Consider the following 21,518-nt stretch of genomic DNA (forward strand, 5'->3'; position numbering starts at 1 on the left):
TGGGACTTATCTTTGGTATTGAAATGAAATTATATCATCTCATCAAGGACATAAAATTTAGTTTTATTTATTTATATATTTATTTATGTTTAATATAACTGATCACTATCTATAACTTTTCTGTTTTCTTAAGATCGTTATTCATTGCATATAAATTGTGGTGGAGAGAAATCTACGGTTGGAAATGTTGTTTATGAAGGGGATCAATATGAAGGAGGTTCAGCAAAATTTCATCCTATGACTGATTATTGGGGATTTAGTAGCACTGGACACTTCTGGGATCATAACAGAACCATAAATGATTACATAGCACAAAATGTATCCGTACTTGGAATGAACCACTCTGAGTTGTACACCAGAGCACGACTTTCTCCTCTGTCTTTTACTTACTATGGGCGCTGCTTAGCGGATGGGAACTATACAGTAAAAATTCACTTTGCAGAGATAATTATCAGAGGCAATAAATCCTTTCATAGCCTTGGCAGACGGATTTTTAATGTTTATATTCAGGTACTCATAATAGAAAAAATTAGATTGGTGCTTGGTTTGTTATAGAAGGTTAGTTGATTTAATTAGTTAATTGCAGGGAAAGTTGGAATTGGAGGATTTTAATATTGTACAAGCAGCACAAGGGGTTGATAAGGTAGTTGTAAAAGAATTTAAAGCAGTTGTGAAGAATAAAACTTTAGAGATCCGCTTTCATTGGGCTGGCAAGGGAACAACAGCTATACCAAGCAGAGGAACTTATGGTCCTCTCATATCAGCTATTTCTGTGGAATCTGGTGAGTTTAGGCCTTATTCATTCCTAGTGAAATTTCTTTGTCTTTCTCTTTCATAGTGAAGTTGGATGTGCCTTTTTGTTGCCCAACTTGTTCTGCTATGACAAATAACTATAAAGTTATTCTATTAAATTATGAGATAAATAGTTTTGTAACCTCAGACAGTTATTTAACAACTTCATGAAAACCAGCTCAATTCCTCTATTTTATTTTATTTTTCTAACCAATTTTCTCTCTGATATTTGCAATTCTAAAGAAAATCTTATTATAGAAAACATCAATCGAGTGGAATTATGTGTTAATCATAGCATTCAAGCTAACACTGTTGTTGTTGTTGTTTTTGATAGATTTCAAGCCTCCTTCTAATGGCAAAAAGAAGATACTCATTGCAGTTCTAGTTTCAGTATTGGTTTTCATTTTCACAATTTTGGGCCTTATTTGCTGGAAATGCTACTTTGGACAGAGAACATCAAGAGAACAAGGTAATGTAAATCTATGACACAAGCTTTGGTGTGACTGTGTGAGAAGGATAATAAATAAGTATGTTTCCCAACTATTGCAGGAAATAGGAAGAATTTGTGGCAACTTGAATATAATTATAAGTAGCCAATAGACTCACACTGGCCATGACCTAAATAAAAAATAATATGTTAAGCAGAAATAAAGTTGGCTCTTAAGAGAATGATTATTAGAGAGCTATTAAGATGTTGCAGATATCTCAGAAAGAAATTGACCATATAAGCAGAAAATTCAGTAGAAAGACTAAAGAAAGACTAATTATTTCAAATGAATCCAAACATCATGATGAAATTGAGCTACAAGTGTTTTATTTTAAGTGATAAGAAGAAAATGGACACATTACAAGAAACATTTTTTGGGGCTTATCACTTCACTTAATTGTTAATGCCTTGGTTTTCCCTTGGCAAACAGCCCTTGTGATGCTAGTTAACCTTCAATGAGAAATGTGGAGCTGTCCACAAAGAGCACACAGCACACTCTAAAAAGAATGAAAGTGTTACTGCATAAAGAAAGCCTTACCATGCTTGGAACCTCTGAATGCAAGTTCTTGGAGGTGCTTTTTCTAAATGGGGCCCTTTACCTATGTATAGGCATCTTGAAGCACTTTAGAATACTTTACCATGCTTGGAACCTTCCCCAGAATGTTTTATGCTGTTTACCATTCCTTGTTCTAGAGTTCTATAGTTTCCCACCTTTTATGTACAATTCTATGGTTTTTTAGAATGTCCCCTGTATATGAATGATTAAATATAAATAAAAAATAAATGGAGTATCTCCAAGAGTCTCACCGTTCTGCATATACTGGATGTTTGATAATATTTGGTCCATCTATATATACATCTCTCAGGGGAATCAAGATGGGCATGATGTTATGCTCGGTTAGATTCCAAGGGAAACCATATAAGCGGCTTAGGTTGGAGTGGGCCTTGAGAAGTTCCATGGGTTCTCTATTTTATTACATATAACTTCTTGGCAATAAAATGGAGCACTAGTGTTTTCCAGTTGCATTTACTTTGATCTTATTATTTCGAATGTATTCTAACTAATTAAGTAGCACTAAGATATAATTCAACAATCTAACCTTTTTCCTTGGACAGAGTTGAGAGGATTAGATCTGCAAACTGGTTTATTTACCTTGAGACAAATTAAAGCTGCTACAAACAGCTTTGATGCTGCAAATAAGATTGGGGAAGGAGGTTTTGGATCTGTCTACAAGGTACTCCACAGAATTAGTTCTTAAATTTTTAATTTTTAATTTTTACTTCTTAAATTTTTTATCCATGAGATTTGGAGCTAGACCAATACTTTAAGGTATACTCAACATTTCTATATAGGGTACATTATTAGATGGAACCATAATTGCAGTGAAGCAACTTTCCACCAAGTCAAAGCAAGGAAGTCGTGAATTTGTGAATGAAATTGGAATGATTTCTGCTTTACAACACCCAAATCTTGTAAGATTATATGGATGTTGTGTTGAAGGAAATCAACTGATATTGGTATATGAATACATGGAGAACAATAGTCTCGCTCGGGCTTTATTTGGTAAGGTTAATACTTTTATATTTCATTGTGTTTGTTATGCCATTTAAAAAGATTGGTCATCAAATATTGACATTCAGTCCTTAACAAGTTTGATGAACTCTATTGTTTGGGCAACTTCTGTTAATTATAGGTAAAGTGGAATACCGATTAAATTTGGACTGGTCCACGAGGCAGAGGATTTGTGTTGGCATAGCAAGAGGTTTGGCTTTCCTGCATGAAGGATCAACACTGAAAATTGTTCATAGAGACATAAAAGCAAATAATATACTACTTGATACGAATCTTAACCCTAAGATCTCTGATTTTGGTCTGGCGAAACTTGATGAAGAAGATAACACCCATATTAGCACCAGAGTTGCTGGAACCATGTAAATTTCTCCTCCCTTCCTTTTCAATTCATGACAATTTTAACATAGTTGCAATCTTTCAATAATATTACTATTAAACTAAAGTAGAAAGAAGGGGTTACACATTTCTCTTATCAATTTTCATTTCTTTAAATCACTGTCATGAGATATAGAAAATAGTTTATCAAAATTTCTCCATTTCTGCCCTGATTTATACTTGAACAGTCAGTGGTTAACATCTCAGCATGTAAACTAATTTTAATATGGATATTGATATGGAAAAAATTCTTGTGGTATCAGTATTTTGGTATAAATCTATGTATTTCAGAAACTACATCAGCATTGAATCCCTACTTGCATAGAGGTTGTTGTTTGATGATAAAACAATATTCAGGCTTATTTGAGAACTAGTTAATTAAAAGGATTACTGCCATCAGTTATCATCTGTGGTGGTTATTTATACTCTGTTAGTCAAATTCAAGAAGTTGCTACAAGTGATGGTACATTTTGGTAGAGAGTTTATTTAACAAATAGGTCAGTCTGGACACTGCATGTGCTCTTGAAGTTCAGATGTTGTTAGCTAGTTTGCATCAGTAAGATTGCTTACATTTTAACAATCATTTTCAGCAAATGGAGTTATTGCCTGATTCTGGAACCCTTTTTAATTGCATTGATGTGTACAAATTACCAATGCAAGAAATATAATTTGCACTTGTTTACCTAAAATACAAGTGATGTTTTGGGGTTATTGTGCAGAGGATACATGGCACCAGAGTATGCATTATGGGGTTATTTAACCTATAAAGCCGACGTATACAGTTTTGGGGTTGTTGCTTTGGAACTTGTTGCAGGGAAGAACAACATGAAATATAGACCAAATGAGGATTACTTTTGTCTTCTAGATTGGGTAAGTCAGTTTTTTTTTCTTGTTCTTTGCATGTGTTAAATCAAGATAATAGTTTGAAACCAGTTCACTTTTTCTGAAATTTGTCTGTTTAACTTGGTCAAGCTGCTTTCATTGTGGAGAGGGAGGGAGAGAAGGAGAGAGAGGGTGAGCAAGAGTGAGAGATATAGATAGATAGATAGAGAGAGAGAGAGAGGGAGATGGAGAGAAAGAGAGAGTAGAAGTAATCAACCTAGTAGTAGTGTAACAAATGTTAGGCGGATAGACATAACATAATGACAGCATCAAGACCACTTCCATTTTCCATTTTGCTTCATTTTCTCCCCTTTCGCATTGGTCATTTCCTTGTGTCTTGGCCGTTTCCTAGATTGTGAACTATTATAATCTCTCATTGTCTGAATGGAGGTTGATATGATTTTATTTGTTTTTCTAAACATTTCCAACCTTCTCTTTTGCTTCCTTCAGGCTTTTGTTTTACAACAGAAAGGAAATTTAATGGAGCTAGTGGATCCAAACTTGGGGACTGAGTTCAAAAAGGAAGAGGCCATAAGGATGATTAAAGTTGCCCTATTATGCACCAATGCATCTCCCGCACTTAGACCTACCATGTCTGCAGTGGTGAGCATGCTCAAAGGTCAAACTGTCGTTCAGGAATACCCTCTGAATCCTAGTATTTATGGTGATGAATTTGGGTTTGAAGCCCTCAGAGGCCAGCATGATCAGACACAATTACAGAGCTCAAGTGAAATTGAGCCCCTCAATCATTCATCACGTACAGCACGGAGTGGATCTTCCTTTACATCTTCCCAAGATCCATAAAATGTCTCTACCTTGCCTTGTATTAATTCAGTCATGGTGAGAATTTTTCTTTGGTAGCTAGTATTTTGTCAGTGCTCTACTTATTGTTGGAAGTTGTTACTTCATTTTGAGGCAAAAGTGATCCATTTTAATTCCAAATACAAAGAAAAAGTACTTTCAAATTGCTTATCAAACAGTATATCATTCAGCCTTCTTGTTATGCATTCCAAACCATAGATGTCACATGTTGGTTAACTCCATTTGTAAATAAGAAGTATTAATAAAGATCTACATTCATTATATCTTTGTTAGAGACTATTCCTATTATCATTCATCTAATCTTACATGTAAAAAATATATATATATGAAAAACAAGAAATATCATAAACAGTTTTTTAGCTAAGAATGTCACATAGTAATTATTATGCAAATTCATAAGTTATTATTTAATAAGTACATCTAAGACCCATTTTTTCTCTGTGTTCTTCCTTAAATCGTCAGTCACATAAAATTATGAGGTCAAACAAATAGGTATTCTTTGTGAGACAAACAAACAAAAACTCATATAAGGGAGATCAACTTTGATACCATTTGTAACAATCTGCTTTTAAGTTTATAGATTTTATGGATAAAAATTGGTTTATAATGATTTTTTTTTTTCTGCACATAATTATATTTTTATAAATTTTCTCTTCATAAAAATGAACTTCAAATTAAGTAACACTTTCTATTGAATTTATTAATGTATTTAACAATTTTAAAAAATAAATTGAAACAAAAAAAAAAGATTTAACCATTCAAAAAAATCAAAATAGATATATTATAAGCCATAACTTTATTGTTCTTTTATACACATAACTATATTTCTTGAATTTAAGTAAATAAATTATAACTTAAGTAAAACATATTTAATAATTTAAATTCTTTAATAAATTTTTAATTTTAAAAAATAATTTTAAATTCAAAAAACCGATCTAATTAATTGCAAATTAAATAAAAATATTTTAAAATATTATGTTCGCAATTCGGTACTAAATATGTACATAAAATAAAAAACTTAATTCATTATTTATTTTAAATAAAATATTATTAAAAATTATTTTAAATTATTATTATTCTTTTTGGGGATGGGGCCCACAAGCACCTGCCTATCCCTTCTTCTTTAGTAAAGTCAACCTCTTCTTCTATTTATTATTAAATTTATTTATAATTACAAAATCATTTTGATTTTTAATAAGACTTAAAATTTAATTAAATTTATATTATATAAATTTAATTTGCAATGTTTTTACATAATAAATAAATAAATATATATATATATATATATATATATATAAACAACTTGTGCAAACAATTTTTTCTTTTCTTTTTTTAAATAATTTCCAAACACCCTTATTTTTATAAAATATTAGAAAAATATTTTTTGTTCTTGAACTTAAAAACAATTTTTAAATACAAGTTTTAGAAAATATGGTCAAACGGGCTCTAATGTTTACAAGTGCTCTTATTTCTTTACGATGGAGTCATATTATTCCTAATAAAATTATTCCTAAATGCATATAGTTATCGATTTTATTTTTTAATAGTTTATGTTTTGTTTCTAAAAAAACTAAATCTAAATATACAATATTTCCTACTGAACTTATAGTATGTTAGTTTAAAAATCTAGTTATTTTAAAATTTTGAACTAACTATTTTTTGTAAAGAGTTACTTCTTTTACTATCTTTTTCAAATTTTCTTCTACAAATTCTTTTACATTTCTCTTCGATTTATTACTTCTATTATTTCCATGGTTTCACTCTTAAGCTTTTTGGTTAAAAAAAAATTTGCTTTTCATTATGATCTAGTTATTGGTTTTTCTCCTAAATTAAAATTTTCAAATTGTTTTTAAAGGTTGTTTATATTTTGTTCTTCTAGAGTACTTGCCTTTTTAACTATATATTTGATCTAAAAAGTTTATCTACTTTTTGATTGACTTTGTCTAATATTTCTTTCAAGTTTTGTTGTTCTAGTTTTATTTGTTCTATTTCCTTTCTAACAAATTTCTCTTCTTTAATTATCTTTGATATAATCTAAGTTGTTTCTTAGCAAATTATGGTTTTTAAATCTTCTAATTTCTTTCCTAAGTCCTAACTAGATGCTTTATGTTGTCTTTGTTTTTTTCTCGAGTTTTCTAAACCAATGGTTTGTTTATGTGGAGGAACTAGCATATAAATTATTAATATAAAATCTTACAATTTCTTTTTTTATCTAAGGTTTTTGTGATAAAAAGTTCATTGTAAGATTCTTTTATACCTAACTCATATTCACTCAAACATTTAAGAGAGGTTAGTTTCTTAATATCTTTAGTTAAATCCTATACATTTTGCCTTAAAGTATGCAGTTTATCACCAGCTTATATAAATTCTTCACATTGAGTGCATAATCTATTATTAAGTTCTTTCACATGTTAATAATCTAGAATGTAAATACTAGGAGGATAAGAAATAAAAGACATAAATTATATTAGTTTGGACTATTTTACACTCAATTTCTAAGGGTAATATCTTTTATCTTTACAAGTTCTTTTATTTTTTCTACTAGTTTAATATCTTCTTGGTTAAAATATTTATGGCCAGTATTTTTTGTTTTGCTATAAAAAGGGTCCAATTAATCCATTAAGGTTTTTAATATAAGGTCTAACATAGTTTAATCCATTTGATAGGTATTTGTTCCAACAACATCACTAGGAACGAAACTTTTTGACAAGGATTTTCGAGCCAATGATATGATTTGATGGCATCAAATACCTACATAAATAAAACTAATAGTTGTGCATGTGTCAATACCATTAGGGAGTTTTGAAAACCCATGTATAACATTTAGATGTTTACACTAAAAGCAACTTTCTAATTGTCAAGTATGAAAGAGAATAAAGACAATATAAAAATAATTATACCATAATAATAAGAATATGAAGATAACAATTTCATTAGATGACCCAACCTAATTATCTATTAACTTTATGGTAACTATATGGTCAAAGAGCTTTGAACACCTCCATGAAATTTACAAGTAAAGGCTAACAACCTGATTTTCTATAACAAAATAAAAATAGAAGAAAGATAACTAAGAAATAAAATTCTCGAGGACTACCTATTTATGGAAGGTTTTTGTATTGCATCACACTACTACAAAAATCCAAAATCATGCCCTAAGCATGTTAGGGACACCATGCTCCTTAAAGGTTAAATAATTAAATGATGGTAATGATAATGATGGTGATGTTGGTGATAATGAGGAGGATGATGGCGATGATCATGATGAAGATGATGGAGATGATGATGATGACGATGACAATAATGAGGACGAGGATGATGAGGAGGAAAAGATAATAGAATACAATAAAAATAAAATAGGATATATATACAAAACTTGCCCATTTAAGGACTTTACACCTATTATGTTGCTTAAGATTGTTAACTAGCTATAGAAAACAAAGGTGAGGATTGATGAACACATTCTTATGATTAATTTAGAAAATGAAAAAAGAAAAAAAAATGAAGAATAATAAACAAAGAAATATTTAGATATGAAAATTGAACATGTTCAATAAGGTATTTGTTCCAACAACATCATTTGAGACTAAGGTGGTGTTTGTTTTTTGGCTAAATAGAAAAAACAAAAATATTTGACTTTTTCTATTCAGCTAAAAGTAACCTGTTAACATCATCCAATATAACTAAAGTGAACTTGTTATCAATATGTTCAATTTAGTTATGTTAAATGATATTAACATGTTACTTTTAGCTGAATAGAAAAAGCCAAATATTTTGGTTTTTTCTATTCAGTAAAAAAAAAACACTACCTAAAACTATTTGACAAGGATTTTCGAGCCAATAATATATTTTGATAGCATCAAATACATGCATAAATAAAGTTAATGGATGTAATAGATGTATTTGTGTCAGTACCATTGAAGAATTTTCAAAACCCATGCTTACACTAAAAGTAAGCTTTCTATGACAATAATAATAAGACAAAGAAGATAATATAAAAATAATTATAACCATAATAATAAGAATAAGAAGATAATAGTTTAATTAAAGGACATAATCTATTTATCCATTAACCTTATGATGACTATACCATTGACGAGCTTTAAACACCTCCATGAAATTTACAAGTAAAGTTAAACAACTTGATATTTTATGACAATGTAAAAAATAAAAGAAAAATAAATAAGAAATTAAATTCTTAAATTTACAACAACAACAACAACAACAACAACAATAATAATAATAATAATAAGAACAAGAAGAAGAAGAACAAGATGAACAACAACAAGAACAAGAACAACAATAATAACAAAAACAATAACAATAACAACAACAACAACAATAATAATAACGATAACAAGAAGAAGAAGAAGAAGAAAAAAAAAAGAACAACAACAATAATAATAATAACAACAAGATCAAAATAGGAAACTAACTAAAATAACCTAATTCTAGGAATTCTGGCTGTTACAAACAAACTCTCCTAAACTAGCATAATTATTATACGCAGCAAAATACAAGCCATTAATTTACAACCATAATTCACGTTTTCCCATACTCTCCCTCAAGTTGGTGAATACCTATTCACCATTCCCAGATTGGATACAAAGCTTTGAAACAGTGAACTACTTAGCCCTTTGGTAAGTATATCGGCAAGTTGACCATGTGTAAACACATAAGGTGTACATATCAATCCACTATCCAACTTCTCTTTGATGAAGTGTCTGTCAATTTCAATGTGCTTCGTTCGATCATGCCGTATCGGGTTGTGAGCTATGCTGATTGCAGATTTATTATCACAATAGAGTTTTATTGGGCCATCCCATTTAATCTTTAAGTCTTCTAAAGCGATCTTCAACCATAGTAGTTCACACACACCCTGAGCCATTGCTCGGAATTCTGTCTCCGCACTAGACCGCGCTACCACATTCTGTTTCTTACTCTTCCATGTCACTAGATTTCCATCAAGAAAGGTGCAATATCTAGAGGTTGACCTTCTGTCAATAATTGAGCCAGCATAGTCAGCATCTGTGTATGTCTCAAGTACTAACCCTTCATTCCTTTTTAACAGAATACCTTTACCTAATGTCCCTTTGAGATATTGTAACACTCGATAAGTTGCCTGTAGATGAGCTTCCTTTGGACTATGCATGAATTGACTAATCACACTCACTGCATATGATATATCTGGTCGTGTATGAGATAGATAAATGAGTCTTCCCACCAAACATTGATACATTTCTTTATCTACTGTAGCATTCTTTTCTACCTCTCCGAGTCTAAGATTCGGGTCTATCAGAGTACTTGATGGTTTGCATGTGGTCTTGCCAGTTTCTTTGAGAAGATCTATAACATACTTCTGTTAGGAGATAAAAATGCCTTGCTTAGAGTGAGCCACCTCAATACCAAGAAAATATTTCAACCTCCCTAACGCCTTGATCTCAAATTCCTTAGCCAAACATTGATTTAGAACCTATCTCTCCTTGTCATCGTTTCCTGTCACTATTATGTCATTGACATACACCAAGAGAGCTGTGAGTCCCCCCGAAGATGAGTGTTTAATGAACAACGTATGATCTCCTTGACTTTGCCTATATTCCATGGTTATCATCACTCTTGCGAATCTTCCAAACCATGCTCGTGGTGATTGCTTAACTCCATACAAGGCCTTTTTTAATTTACATACAATATGAGCAACTAAATTATTGTCATAACCTGGCGAGACCTCCATATAAATTTCTTCCTATAGTTCTCCATGCAAAAAAACATTCTTGACATCAAATTGCTGCAAATCCCAATTATATTTAGCTGCTAATGACAATAAGACTCTAACAATGTTCATCTTTGCGACCGGAGCAAAAGTTTCTTGGTAATCAATCCCATAGGTTTGAGTATAACCCTTGGCAACCAATCTAGTTTTGTATCTTTCTATTGATCCATCTACTCTGTATTTCACAGTATAAACCCATTTACACCCCATGGGTTTCTTTCCTGCCAACAATTTTACCAACTCCCAAGTTTTGTTTTTTTTTCTAATGCCTCCATCTCTATATTCATAGCTTGTTTCCATTTTTCATTGGTCAAAGCCTCAGATATGGTGGTAGGGATAGAAATAGTGTTTAGGCTGACAAGGAAGGCTCTTTGAATTGGTGAAAATTTTTCAAAGGATAGGAAGTGTGTAAGAGGGTATAGAGGTCGATTTGTGCATTCTCTAATCCCTTTCCTAACAATAATAGGGAGGTCTTGGTCATCATTGTTCACATGAGATTCAAATTGCAATGAAGGATTAGAAATTGTTCCCTCATTCTCATAATTTAGGTTGAAGTCTTGGACTTTCACAGATTCAGGGACAACTGTCTTCTTCCTCGAAAACACTTTGTCAAATCTCACATTCTCAGGGTCGGATTTTGGATTTTCAGGCACAGGTTTAGGTTGATCAAGCAGCACAAGTTCAGGATAATAGAGCAATTTGGGTAAGGTTTCAATCAAATGATCAGTGGGACGAGATTGTTTTGACAAGGGAAGTGATGGCAGATCAAGGAATAAAAAATCCCCCCTATCCTTATCTTCCATTACCAAATTCTCCCCTTGAAGATAAGGAATGGTGAAATAAGATTCTTGTTCATGGAAAGTAACATCTATCAAGAGGCCAGTATGATCAGATGCAACTTGAGAGGTATAGTACCAATGAGCCACTCAACAGGTCATTGGATTCAACAATGAATGAATCTTACTCCACATCTTCTCAGGGTCTATATCAAATCAATCTTCTCTCGTATTAATTTCTTCATGGTGTGAAAGCTTTCTTGGTAATTACCATTTCGTAAGAGCTTTTATATCTCTTGGAAACTTTAGCTTCATTCTGGAAGTAAAAGTAATCAAGTTGTTGCTTTCAATTCCAAGTGCTTTGAACTTGTTGCTAATAGAGCAGTGCATTAGTTATGCAGCATTTGATTTCACTACTTGCATATTTCCAACAGTACTTATCAGATTTTCAAACTCCATTCTGATGAACATCTGCTTTGGTGGTTGTTCTTTCCAGATTGTTCTTGATGCTCAGTTTGGTTGTGAGAAGATGGAGGAAAAGCAAACAAAGTTCAGAGGTTGCCTTGTTTTCTTTCATTACTTTCCTCCTATATTCTTGGCAACTTAACAGACAAAAGAAAGGGTCTATATCAGTGATTTGTATAGAAATAAGGTAGGATTTAGACTTTTATGAAAGCTTGTCTAGAACTTTTGGAGTTGGACTTGACTAGTAAACCATGCATTAGATTTCCATATGACAGAAAATATGAAGCTGAAGATATGACATGGAAATGTAGTGATTTTCTTTCAATGATTGGAATTGTGGCATTGAGTTTATGTTGGAGCTCAATGTTAATAGCCTAGGCTGTGTGTTGCAGTTGTGTTTGTCTCTGCATCTATTATTAAAAAAAAGATGAACACTCTTGGAATGGATGAATTCAGACTATTTTGATAATGCAGTAGTTGTTTAGACATGTAAATTCTCATTTTCTTGTGACTGGGATGATTAGAGGAATGGTAAATAAACTAAATCATAGATCTTAATTTAAAAATGAATTTTAAAATTAAAACATATAAAAATTTGCAATAATTTAAAAGATGAATTTTTTTTTCCTAGATTGTTTCTTAATAAAAAAATATGAACCATTATTAATTTTAAGAAATAGTGTTAGAGTGAAATCAACATATTAGGAAAGATATGTTTGTTTCTTAGAAAGGAAAAAACAATATTAAGACCATGAAAAAATGTGAAGAAAAAAAATTTAAAGGAATATAAGAGGAAAAAAAATTCTTATCATTTTCTTTTCTTATATTTTTCCTTTCTATTTACTATACTTTAAATTTTCGGAACCAAACATTCTTAAATTACCTTCACAAATTTTACAATTTTAAAAGGAATTTAAAAAAAAAAAAAAGAATTTCTATTTTAAAAATAAAAAATAAAAAGTGTATCCCTATCTATGAACCTTAAACAAATGAATCATAGGAAAGACATTACTTTTGAGTTGTGAGATTTTTGTGAAATGGAAGCTACATGCAGTACTAGAAATGGATACCTGAGGGTGCTCATCTTGAAGAGTTAAGGCCCAAGCCCCCCACCCCCATGGTTCCTCAGAGGCTTTGGATCACAACCCCATATCCACTGGGCTTAAGCCCCATTACATATTGGTTCAAGGGTCAACCACAACCTTTATATTTATAAGATCACTATCATTTAGACTAGAATACATACAAGAAAAGATAGAAAATGATCGAGATTGAGATTTAAGAGATTTCTTAATATTATTAAGAATTTCATATAGTAGAATTTCAACAATGCCCCTAACAAAAAATGCAAATATATTTTGCATGTCAAACTTGTCCAAAAATTGATGGAATATTAGGGCCCGTTTGGTTAATATTTTCAAGAACTGTTTTTTATTCTTGAAAACAAAAAATACAAAAAACTTGTTTGGGAAAGGGGGTGTGTTTTTGTTTTTTATGTTTTCTATGAAAGACACCAAAACTGTTTTGGAAAAAACTTCCCAGATACAGAGTATATACTGTAGGACCTCAGGCACTACCAACTCTCCTAAAAGCAATTGCTTGTAGGAAAGACATATACTCTAGTCTTATAGTGCATTCACCCAAGTGCTCACGGCGAACACAAGGGGAGTTGATGGAGGCGGTCAATCCTCCGATCTACCAACAATCTCCCCCTCAGCGACATCCCTGGGGTTCGAACCCGTGACCTCAGCTCTGATACCACTTGTAAGACCTCAGGCGCTACCAACTCTCCTAAAAGTAATTTCTTGTAGGAAAGGCACATACCCTAGCCTTATAGTGCATTCACTCAAGTGCCCACGGCAAACACAAGGGGAGTTGATGGATGCGGCCAACCTTCCGATCTGCCAACAATCTCCCCCTCAGCGACATCCCTAGGGTTCGAACCCATGACCTCGACTCTAATACCACTTATAGGATCTCAAGTGCTACCAACTCTCCTAAAAGCAATTGCTTGTAGGAAAGGCTCATACCCTAGCCTTATAGTGCATTCACCCAAACGCCCACGATGAACACAAGGGGAGTTGATGGACGTGGCCAACCCTCCGATCTACCAACATATACTTATATTTATAATAGAGTAATTACATTTGGATCAGATCAAACCTCAAAAAATCTAAGGTTGTTACAAGAGATAAACATCTAAATATAGATTACAAACATTCAAATATAGGATAGATCTGTTGGACATAAACTCGGAAACGCAGCTCACTGACTTGAGTTTTCTTGAATATTTGAATTATCATTATCATTATCGTTATCACTAACATTCCACCGCAAAATAACGGGAAGATCATAGATAGCTAGTTTGTCACGAAGGAAACAAAATCTATCAATCGTATATCCTTTAGTAAAAATATATGCAAACTGAATAGAAGTAGAAATGTGCTCCAAAATGATGTCTCGATGTGCTACTTTCTCATGCACAAAATGATAGTCCACTTTGATATGCTTAGAACGGGCATGAAAAATAGGATTAGAGGCAAGTGCAAGAGCACTAATGTTATCACACCAGATAACAGGAGGAGAATCAAGAGAAATTTTCAGTTCACATAACAGCATACACAACCAATATACTTTAGCGGTTACTAGAGCCAAACATCTATATTCGGCCTCAGTGCTTGATTTAGAGACCACTGGTTGTTTCTTTGCCGACCAAGAGATAAGATTGGGACTAACAAACACGCCATAGCCAGACGTTGAACGTCTGTCATCAGGGTTGTTAGGAATTTGAGGCTAATCCAACTTATGGTAATCACCCTAGAGGGGGGGGTGAATAGGGTGATGGTCTCTTTTTCAAAAATTTAAAATATACAAAAATAAGAGACAATTATATGCAAGTATATAATAAACAAAATAAAGACAATTGCATATAATTTAAAAGAGTTAGGGAAGAGAGAGTGCAAACACGAGAGTTTATAGTGGTTCGATACTTCCTTGCCTACGTCCACTCTCCTCAACCTCCTAACCGAGTGAGGGTTCCACTATCTTGAAGCTTCAACCAAGCTTCCAATCTCTTTACAATTGGATTATGGTTCCAATTCACCCTCTTGGACTTTTGGCTCCAAGCACCCTTTACACTTCTTCAAGAGATATCCTTCTCTTGAACAACCTATCAAGTGATACCCCTCACTTGAGAAAATTCCTCACAAAGATATACAAATAATGATCTCTCAAAATCCTAGTAATAAAACTTTAGGTTCAAAGATACAAGAAAAACTAGGATTGAATGGTGTACTAAAGATATGCAAGTTTTGGAATAATGGTGCACTCAAAAATACTCTTCCAAAGTTCAAATATAATCAAGAAAGATTTGGGAAGGTTTAGCTTATGAAACAATGAAGTTTGGAGCATTTTTATAGAAGAAAAAGGTCATACTAGCCGTTGGGGGTTCGAACGGTCGAGTTAGGGGTCGACCAGTTGACTAGCTGTTAGGAAAAGTGACCGTTGGGCCTCAACCGGACCTCAACCGGTTGAGGTTCAACCTTGACCGGGAAGAGAAGGCCACTGGGAGAGAGAAACTTTTTGGCCTCCCTCAACCGGTCCTCGACCGGATGAGCACAACCGGTCGACCGGTTGAACCAATTGAGCCATATTTTTGGCTCAACACTCAACCTTTTTCAACTTAAAACCTTTTAACACAAGTTTGAAAATCATTTAACACAAGGTTTTAGTTGAAATCATGAAATCATCCAATTCTTAAGATATTTAAAACAATATTACTGTTGGATGATTTTGGTGCATAAATAAATAATGAAATGCATGAAAGTCCTAGTGCACCAACAACCTTACAAAGAGATCCTAAGAAGCTTTGATCTTGAAAAACTCTTCTCTTTGAGGTGGTCTTCTTCTTCATGATTTCTCCTTGGCTTGATTTGTCTTTGGATTGCCACTTTGGAAGTTGTTTTGCCTAATCACACTTGAAATATGATTATTAGTTCTAAACCTTGTTTTGTTATCATCAAAATCAAGATTAACCAAACCTTGGTTTCACAAGGGTCACTAGCCTAATCCGAGTCACAGTATGCGTTAATGGTGAAAGAACCAGGTTTGTAAAAGAATCCAAAGTCCAGAGTATTTTTCAGATAACGTAGGACATACTTGGCTGCTATCCAATGAGCTATAGTTAGGGATTGCATATGTTGACAAAGTTGATTCATGGAGTAAGCGATATCTAGACGAGTGAGAGTGATATATTGTAAGGCACCGACTGTGTGACGATATTCGGAAGGATCAAGCAAGAGATCTCCATCAAATTTGGATAGCTTAGTACCCGAAACACATGGGGCACGATAAATACGTATGCTAATGAGGTTGACAGAATCTAAGAGATCAATAATGTATCGTGTTTGCCGAAGATGTAGACCGGAAGAATGACGAGTAGCTTGAATACCTAGGAAGTATGATAACTGCCCTTCATAGCAAAATCCAACTGAAGATTAGAGATAGGTTCATCAATAAACGACCGAACATTAGATGTCACGAGAATGTCGTCTATGTAAACTAGTAGGAATGCATGATTAGAGTCACGGTGATAGGTGAACAAAGACTGATCAACCTGAGAGCTTACAAATTCGAGAGATAAAAAGGGCAGTGGATAAGAGATTAAACCAAGCCCGAGGGGCTTGTTTTAATCCATAAATAGATTTATGCAACTTACACACAAATTGTGGATTAGTAGGATCTTCAAAACCTTTAGGTTGAGCCATATAAACTTCCTCATCCAAAATTTCATGAAAGAAGGCATTAGACACATCTAGTTGCCAAATGTCCCAATTAAATGAGACAGCAAGGCGATGACCATGCGAACTGTGGATGGTTTAATAATTGGGCTGAATGTGTCAAAGAAATCAATACCACTACGTTGGAGATAACCAACTACAACTAGTCGTGCTTTGAGTCTTTCAATACTCCCATCTAGTCGGCGTTTAGATTTAAAAACCCATTTACTCGGAACAACATTTTTGTCGGGTGGACGAGGACATAAAGTCTAGGTTTCATTTTCAACAAATCTTGGAATTCACACTCCATAGCTAAATTCCATTCAGGTATAGCAGCAGCTTGAGCATAGGAATGAGGCTTGGAAATAATAACACCTGCATGCAAAGCTCGAAGGGGATGATGTGTTGAGTAATAGAGATGAAAATCAGGGTATGTGCAAGGCCTAAGATGACCAGTTTGTGATCTAGTGACAACGTGATAGGAAGGGGTTGAACTGGTCAGAGCAGAAGATGAGGGCTCAAGGATGTTGCTAGGAGAAGAGGAAACAGGAGAGTTGATGTCTGATGGAGTGTCTGGTGGAATAGAGAAATCATGGTCAGTGGGAATTATGGGAGTAGTGTGAGGTGGTGAAACTGAAAAGGAATGAGAAGATGAAGGGAAAATGTGTGAAAGATGAGAAGGAAAGAAGGGTAGAGAATTACCTGTTGAAGGAACGCTGCTATCAAAGTCCATGAGAGGAGATTGTACACGAGTAGGAAACATAACTTCATCAAAGATCACATTTCTGGAAATGTACACACGTCGGGAGGAAGGATCATAGCAACGAAACCCCTTCTTATTAGAACAATAACCAATGAAAATGCATGGTGTGCTACAGTAAGAGAGTTTATTAGGCATGTAAGGTCGAAGACACAAAAAGCATTGACACCCAAAGGAACGAAAATAGCTAAAATCTGGAGGAAGATGAAATAGACATTCAAAGGGTGAAGAAAAATTGAGAACTTTTGTGGGCAACTGATTAATGATAAATATGGATGTTAAGAAAGCATCGACCCAAAATTTCTTAGGTAATCCAGATTATGCAAAGAGTGTGAGTCCCATTTCGATTATATGACAATGTTTCCTCTCGACAAGGCCGTTTTGTTGAGAGGTATGCGGACAAGAGAGCCGATGAAAAATCCCATTATCACTCAGAACTTGTTTAAAAATGGTGGAGCAGTATTCACCACCATTGTCACTTTGTAATTACTTAATGGGATAATTAAATTGCTTTTCTACTAAAATTTTGAATTTGACAAACATAGCATAAACATCGGATTTATTAGAAATGGGATATAGCCAACAAAAGCGAGTAAAGTCATCAATAAAAATAACATAGTAGAGACAACCACTCAAAGATGGAGTGGAAGTGGACCATACATCGGAATGAATTAACTCTAGAGGAGTAGTTGATTCTCTTGAGGAAGCAGAAAATGGTAATTGCTTAGACTTACCTAGTTGACATGACACACAAATAGACTTTTTATTGAAAGAATCACTAACTGGTAGAGAATAATTATGAAGAACATTATGTAAAGTAGACGATGAAGGATGTCCCAAACGACAATGCCAAATAGCGGTAGAGGCCTTAACCCCAACAGTCATGGAGAAAGCATGAAATTTAGATGATGATAGCTGTTGTAGGTTGATTGGGTACAATTTCCTATCACTGGGCCCTGTCATGAGCGTGTCCCTCGTCTTGAGGTCCTTTATAGAAAAATTGGAACCAGTAAGTTCAAATAACACATTATTGTCCTTACAAAATTTATTAATAGAAAGAAGATGGGCAGAGGCTTGAGGACAATAAGCAACATCATTTAAAGCAAGAGTAGAGAAAGGAGTTTTAATAGTAGCATTGTCAGTACATGAGATTATCAAATCTGCCCCATTACCTACGCCCACGGTATTAGTGCCTTCATAAGGCTAAGAAATTTCCAAATTAGCCGCATCAGAAGTAACATGAATATTCGTACCACTATCAGCGTACCATTGATGATGATTCAGGTAGGTGGTATTGGCCTCAGCAACCATAGCTGCCAACTCTGTTGGGGGATGCCTCCTTTGAAATGCATAGTTCATTCGGTTGCAACAATCTAATGTCTGGTGATTTTCTCTTTTGCAGATTTGACAAGGTGATCAAGACTGAGAATCATGGGACACAAGTGGAGAAGATGAAGATGGCAAGTGGGGTAGAGGCTGCCGAAATGGTGAAGAAGATGGAACTAAGCCAAGAAATTTGGACGTACCTGAAGAGGGAGACCGATTGATATTGTTACTACGTGCTCCTGGTTTAGAACTATTTTTATGGGAATAAAGAGCATAAGAACTAGTCTTGGGTTGAATGGTGTGATTGTGAAATTTCTACATGAGATCATAGTTGAGCAGCTCGGCATGAAAGTCAGAAAAAGACATGGATTTTTCCTTTGCAAACAGCATGTATGTTGTGACAAAGGAATGAAAGGAGGAGTTGAGTCCATTAAGCACAGATAAAATCAAGTCAAAATCCTCAACAGGTTTGCCAACTGCTAATAATTCATCTGAGAGAGATTTGACTTCATCCTGAAAACTTTGGCACGACATGGAGCCTTGCTGAAAAGATTGAAGTTTTCTCTTGATGAGAGAAATTCGAGAAGTGGAAAGTGCAACAAAACGCAAATTGAGGTCCTGCCAAGCAAGCCGAGATGTTTCCAGACCATAAATAGTGGAAACAATTGAAGGAGAAAGGGATGAGACAATCCAACCAAGCACGGTTTGATCCTTGTACTGCCAAACTACATATGCAGAGTTAAAAACACTTTGATCACAGAGCTCATCACTAGAATATTGAGAAGGGCAGGGATTGGAACCATCAACAATCCCCATCAAGCCATAGCTCCGAAAAAGTGGAATTAATTGGGCACTCCAAGCAAGAAAGTTAGTACCATCAAGCTTGATGGAAATAACTTGTGTTGGAAGGTTAAAGGTAGCGAAAGCATTAGATGAAACAACCATAGGATCGAGTAAAGCGTGAGCTTATAGTGGCTTTGATACCATGAAAGAAATCAAAACTATTCTAGAAAAAACTTCCCACATACAAACTATATACATATATTTATAATAGAGTAATTACATTCGGATCAAATCAAACCTCAAAAAATCTAAGGTTGTCACAAGAGATAAACATCTAAATATAGATTAAAAACATTCAAATATAGGATAGACCTATAACAATAAAAAGATGTTTTCATTGTTTTTTCACTATTCAAAAAATATATTATTTTTCGTGTTTTTTTTTGTGTTTTCTTAATTATTTTTTGTGTTTCCACAAAGGTGAGCTTCACCCAACCACCACACCCTCACCTACAAACCTTTTCTTTTTCATTAAATTATTGAAATTAATATACTTACACATAGTGATAAAGTCATCATTTGTTTAAGAAAATTATAACTAGTGTAAAAATTTCAAAATGGAATAATTTTTTTAAATTTAAATGAATTGTGTATATGAAAATTATTTATATATTTATAATATCAAGTTAATGGAAGAAAATACTTTATTAATTAAAAAAAACTTTCAAATATGTTTTTTGTTTTACTTATTCTAAATTTTTTTTTTTTATTAATTCAACCAAACATGTTTTTTTTAAAAAAAACAAAAACTGTTTTCCAGAATTCAATTCCAAAACATAATTTTTTTTTTTTAAACACAAAAAACTGTTCTTAAAAATTATTCTCAAAAACTGTTTTCCAGAACAGTTTTCAAAAACAGCAACCAAACAAATCGTAAACTTGTCAAAAAAATGCAAATATACTTTTTTAGATAAAATGAATATTAAAAATCTTCTTAATCATGTGTATTGTGGGTAGAATTTGGCGTCATCAACGTATTTGGTTTTCAGAACAATTAAGGTAACATAAGGAAAAGAAAATAGAAAGAAAATGTAAAAGAGAAAAAAAAAATTTTAATTCAATAATTTTTTTATATAATATTTCAAACTTATTTAAGTTATTTGAAATTTTTATATAAAAATGGAATAATATTTATAATAATATTTATTGATTTTTATTTAACTTATTTAACTAACATAGGTTTCTTAGTGATTTTAATAATATTTGATTTTTTATATATTTTTTTCATTAAAAAAATCATTTTATTTATTTCCTTTCCTTCAAATTTTATAAGAAACAAGTTAATGTATATTATTATTTATAGAAAGACAAAAAATTAGAAAATACATCATCATGATGTTCTCCTGCTTAGATCTTTCTAGATCCAAACAAACAGAAAAGTTATCCAGAAGGAAGAAATCAAACTTATCCTGAATTTTGGGTCAAAGTCCTGAAGGAAGAAATCAAATCATCATCATCTAGTTTAGAAGTAGATCCAAACAAACAGAAAAGTTATCCTTAAGGAAGGAATCAAATAATGTCGGTCCCACAGAACAGGAAATATCAGTGGTTTGTGAGTACCATTCACATTTCACCCCGACCACCCACTTGCACGCTACCTTTATAAACCATGATTGCACCTCATGACTTGTCTACCTTCTGCAAGTCAAATATGGAAATCTAGTGGGACTCGCCCGACGCCCTTTCACACGAAAAAACATTATTTTATTTCCAAAAACCTGTTCAGACAACCAAACATGCTTTCATATCTATTTTTTTGTTCTCGAAATATATATAACTTATTAATTTCAAGAACAATTTTCAACCACAACTTTGAAGTTTTTTCTGATTGGTGATCTCATGAAGTCTAATTTTCAAGAACATATATAA

General features: G+C 33.2%; 2 protein-coding genes across 2 annotated transcripts in view; one reads left to right on the forward strand and one right to left on the reverse strand.

The window, feature by feature from the left end:
• LOC100244640 (uncharacterized) overlaps positions 1–5,192 on the forward strand; it is a 29,137-nt gene extending 23,945 nt beyond the window's left edge. Inside the window, exons 41-48 of the mRNA XM_059740431.1 lie at positions 134–510; positions 587–782; positions 1,127–1,261; positions 2,396–2,514; positions 2,633–2,843; positions 2,974–3,211; positions 3,947–4,097; positions 4,560–5,192. Coding sequence (XP_059596414.1) covers positions 134–510; positions 587–782; positions 1,127–1,261; positions 2,396–2,514; positions 2,633–2,843; positions 2,974–3,211; positions 3,947–4,097; positions 4,560–4,913 — 1,781 coding nt within the window. The 3' untranslated portion in view covers positions 4,914–5,192. The remainder of the gene's footprint in view (positions 1–133; positions 511–586; positions 783–1,126; positions 1,262–2,395; positions 2,515–2,632; positions 2,844–2,973; positions 3,212–3,946; positions 4,098–4,559) is intronic.
• A 13,929-nt stretch (positions 5,193–19,121) lies between these two features.
• LOC104880545 (uncharacterized) lies at positions 19,122–19,622 on the reverse strand. The gene has a single exon (XM_010657492.1). The coding sequence runs from the start codon at positions 19,620–19,622 to the stop codon at positions 19,122–19,124; it is 501 nt and encodes a 166-aa protein (XP_010655794.1).
• Between the last annotated feature and the right edge of the window lie 1,896 nt (positions 19,623–21,518).

Source organism: Vitis vinifera, chromosome 10, assembly GCF_030704535.1.
Source record: "Vitis vinifera cultivar Pinot Noir 40024 chromosome 10, ASM3070453v1".
In the NCBI taxonomy this organism is placed as follows: Eukaryota; Viridiplantae; Streptophyta; class Magnoliopsida; order Vitales; family Vitaceae; genus Vitis; species Vitis vinifera.